At 46.3% G+C, this 3537-nt stretch overlaps 1 protein-coding gene across 1 annotated transcript; it reads right to left on the bottom strand.

The window, feature by feature from the left end:
- Positions 1 to 243: 243 nt before the first annotated feature.
- LOC149187195 (uncharacterized) lies at positions 244 to 1233 on the bottom strand. The gene has a single exon (XM_089409587.1). The coding sequence runs from the start codon at positions 1231 to 1233 to the stop codon at positions 244 to 246; it is 990 nt and encodes a 329-aa protein (XP_089265713.1).
- Positions 1234 to 3537: the final 2304 nt, after the last annotated feature.

Raw genomic sequence — 3537 nt, 5'->3', positions numbered from 1 at the left:
CTCTGAGATAAGTTTTGGTATTTTGTCCGTGATTTTGCAGATAGCCTGTCTCTTTACTTCTTTTCCTTCCTTGTGAATCTGCTTGAAGTGATTTAGGAGAACTTCTTCAATCCCTTCATGCGTTTCCACTTTTTCTCCTGTCGATTTTTGTAAAAACGGGATTTTGTTGTGGATTCTTCTTTGCACAGTGGTGTTGTGAAAGAATTTTGTGTTGCGCTCTCCCTCTTTTAACCATCTCACCCTTCACTTTTGTTTCCAATAGATCTCCTCTTGCTTTCTTCTGTTGTCCATCTGACTGTGTAGACGGCATTCCTGTTCTAGGCTGTCTTCAGTATACCCTTCCTGAATGACCTGTTGATGAAGATTCTCCATGTCCTGAGCGAGCTTCTGTTGATCTTGGAAGATGTTGCCAAATGTATCTTTATTCCAGCGTTTGAGGTGGTCTTTGAGAAAGCGTAGCTTTCGCTGAAATTGATACATTTTTGAGCCCTCGGGGGGAATGAAGGCATTCCAGATGGATTTTACAAAATCTTTGAAGGCGGGATGAGTAAGCCAGAAGCCTTCAAAACGAAAAGGGCGTTTGAGTGTGTTACCTGGCCTCTGCCATTGGAGGGCGATTGGCCAATGGTCCGATCCTGAGTGAGGGAGGATTGCTGCTGAGAAATCGCCGCCTAGGTGTACTGCATTGTCCGAAAGGAGGAAGCGGTCCAACTTGGAGGCGATTTGATGTTTACCTGATCTTCGATTATTCCATGTGAAGGTGCCGTTGCTGAAAGGCATATCGATGAGAGAGGAGGATTGAATGAAGCTTCGGAAGTGGGAGTCTTCTGGTTCCAATCTGCTCCTTCCTCCTTGCTTATCAGTCGTCTGCGTTATCATGTTGAAGTCCCCCGCGATCATCCAAAGCGGGTATTTTCTATTATTGCTGAGGTCTTCTATTGTGTCAAGAAGCGCTATCTTGCTGCCTGGTTCTTGAGGGAAGTAAACATTGGACAGATTGCCATAAACATTGGTGCCCAGGATTTGAAACGTAGCCTGGATGAGGTGGTGTGAGGCGTGGAAATCTAAGAGGGAAACTGCCTGCGGGTTCCAAGCAATCGCCAAGCCTCCTGAGGCACCTGAGGCATCAACAGCAACCGACCTGCATCCTTGCCACGCTTTTGAAAGAATGCTTCCTAGCATTTCACTATTGCATTTTGTTTCTTGGAGAAAGCACATCTGTGGTTTTTCCATTCTAATCATATGTTTGATCATCCTAAGTTTCCCGGGGCTATTGAGCCCTCTTACATTCCATGAAACTAACTTCATCATCATCAATTGATGGTGGGTTTGAAGTACTTTGTGAGCTGAGCACATCTCCCTGAATCCACCAGGATCTTGCCTATCTCTATTGTTCTTTGCAGATCTGTTTTCCTGCCTCTTTTCTTAGGATTCTTCAGGTGCTGACTTCCATCCCATTGGTTGTCAGGTTGTATTCCCAGCTGGCTTTGGTGGTAGGCTCGAGAAATGACCATTTCGAGCTTGTTGAGCGTGAATTCTGGTATTTTATCAAAAGATTGTTTTTGACATGCTATCTCCAGCTCTATGATATCGAGCCCATGTAGATCGAAACTCTCTGGTTCCTCTTCCATTTTTTCCACCTGTTCTTCTTCTCCCTCAGGGTTTTCATGGTTCTGAGGGCGTTCCTTCTCCCCTTCGTCTTCCGTGATTTTACCACTGGCAGGGGAGTCTGTTCTTCTTCGCTGATGCGAGGAGGGGGATGAGAAATTCGAGGGGGGAATAGGGGGGTTAGATCCGGGAGGAGATGACGAGGAGGACGGGATATTAGTCTTGGCCGTGGAATCATGCAAAGGAATCTCTGGGTTCTCACCCAAAATATCAAAACTGTTCTTGGTTACGGGACCATGGGTTTTGGATACATGAGCTTGAGATCCATTGGGGGGTTTTTTGTGAGAGCGCCTTCTGTTGGTAACTTTTGTGAAGCCATCCTGAGAAGGGGAGTCTGAGGGGCTAGGTTTGTTGGATTGGGCATTTTGGGGGCAGTCTCTGAATAAATGCCCGAGAGAGTGGCATTTACGACATCTGAAAGGTACATGCTCGTAATCAAGAGGCTGGATATACTCCTCATCCCAATGGGAGAGGGTGACAGAGTCAGGAAGGGCTTCATTGAGTCGGATAAACACACATATACGGGCATAAGAAACAAACTTACTACTTTTTGTTTCATCGGAGGATCTGATATATTTTCCCACTCCATCGCCTATCCTTTTGAGAGAGTCCTCCTCCCAATATTCTGCTGGTAGGGAGTATAGCCTTATCCAAACAGGTGCTAGGGTTAGGTCTTCTTTGTCTGGGTTGAATCTAGGGATCCAGTCCCTCAGATAAAGCCCAGCCGCATTGAAGAAGTAGGGGCCTCCCACTAGAATCCGGTGCTTGTCCTCCAGGCAGTAGAAAATAGCCGTGAAGAAACCTTTTGGTCCCAGTTGAAGTGTGACATCCCCTTTCGGTTTCCATTTCGCTTTTATCCATCCGTGGAGTGCTTTCTCCGTAGGCCAGAACCCAATGAACTTCCCTATGAGGGCATGATCCTGCATGAACTGTATTCTTGCTTCTATTTTTTCTCCTGGTAACTCTATACGAGGTCTTTCCTTAGCCACTGGTCTGCAAGTGGAAGATGTTACTTTTTGCCCTTTTTCAGGCTCGTCTGAGCCATTCTGATCCTCGCTTTCTCCTCTATCATTATTGTCGTTACCCATGGTGTCCTTGCTAGGATGCTGCCGTGTGTGCAGAATTTCGCCGTCCACAGTTCCGAAGACAACCCCGTGCTCCGACTCTGGATATGTCGGGGAGGGCCCTGACACCCCCCCCCCCAAATGAGCCATGTGATAGGCCCGATGCAGCTCAGATTCTTACGTCCGGCTTCAGTCTATTACTGTACCGATGTGCTGGGCGGAAGCGAAGTCGGCTCCGTTGCAGATGTTCTCAGAGCGCTCGCTAACCCTAGGCCATCGAGCTCCGGATCAAAAAAAAAAACCATAACATTGGATATTAAAGGTAGTGGGCTTGGCCCGGTTTAGACTAACTACTCGCACGACGAGCTACGACCTTGCTCGGGATTGAACACAAGACCGGTCCGTCATGACGAGGCCGACTTTACCACTACGCCGCCTCCACGACCTTAGCTCACCAACAATATAATTCAAGGTCAAAATAATAATGAATAGGATGTCCACAATAGAGAGGGAGAGGGGATATAGAAATAATTTTCCTCTTAAAAATCAATTCAATAAAGACAAGTCCCTCAATAAAAAGACTACAAAGGGATACCATGCCACTCAACCAAGTGTTCCCAACACCCTTTCCTCAATCAACTAGGTTGGAAAAGAAGAGTCACGTTGGTTCAAACCTTATGAGGAACCTCACTCCCAAGAATATAGTCCTTATAATTGAGAAGAAGAGGAAAATCTCGAGCACTTGAATATAGTAAATTAAAGTGATCCTTTTAATATCTTGCTTGGTGATACCTACTTCCACCCA

This window comes from Pinus tabuliformis, chromosome 3_1, assembly GCF_031772625.1.
Source record: "Pinus tabuliformis cultivar Carrire ecotype Pingquan chromosome 3_1, CPIR1, whole genome shotgun sequence".
NCBI lineage: Eukaryota > Viridiplantae > Streptophyta > Pinopsida > Pinales > Pinaceae > Pinus > Pinus tabuliformis.
This window is presented reverse-complemented; position numbering and strand designations above follow the sequence as displayed.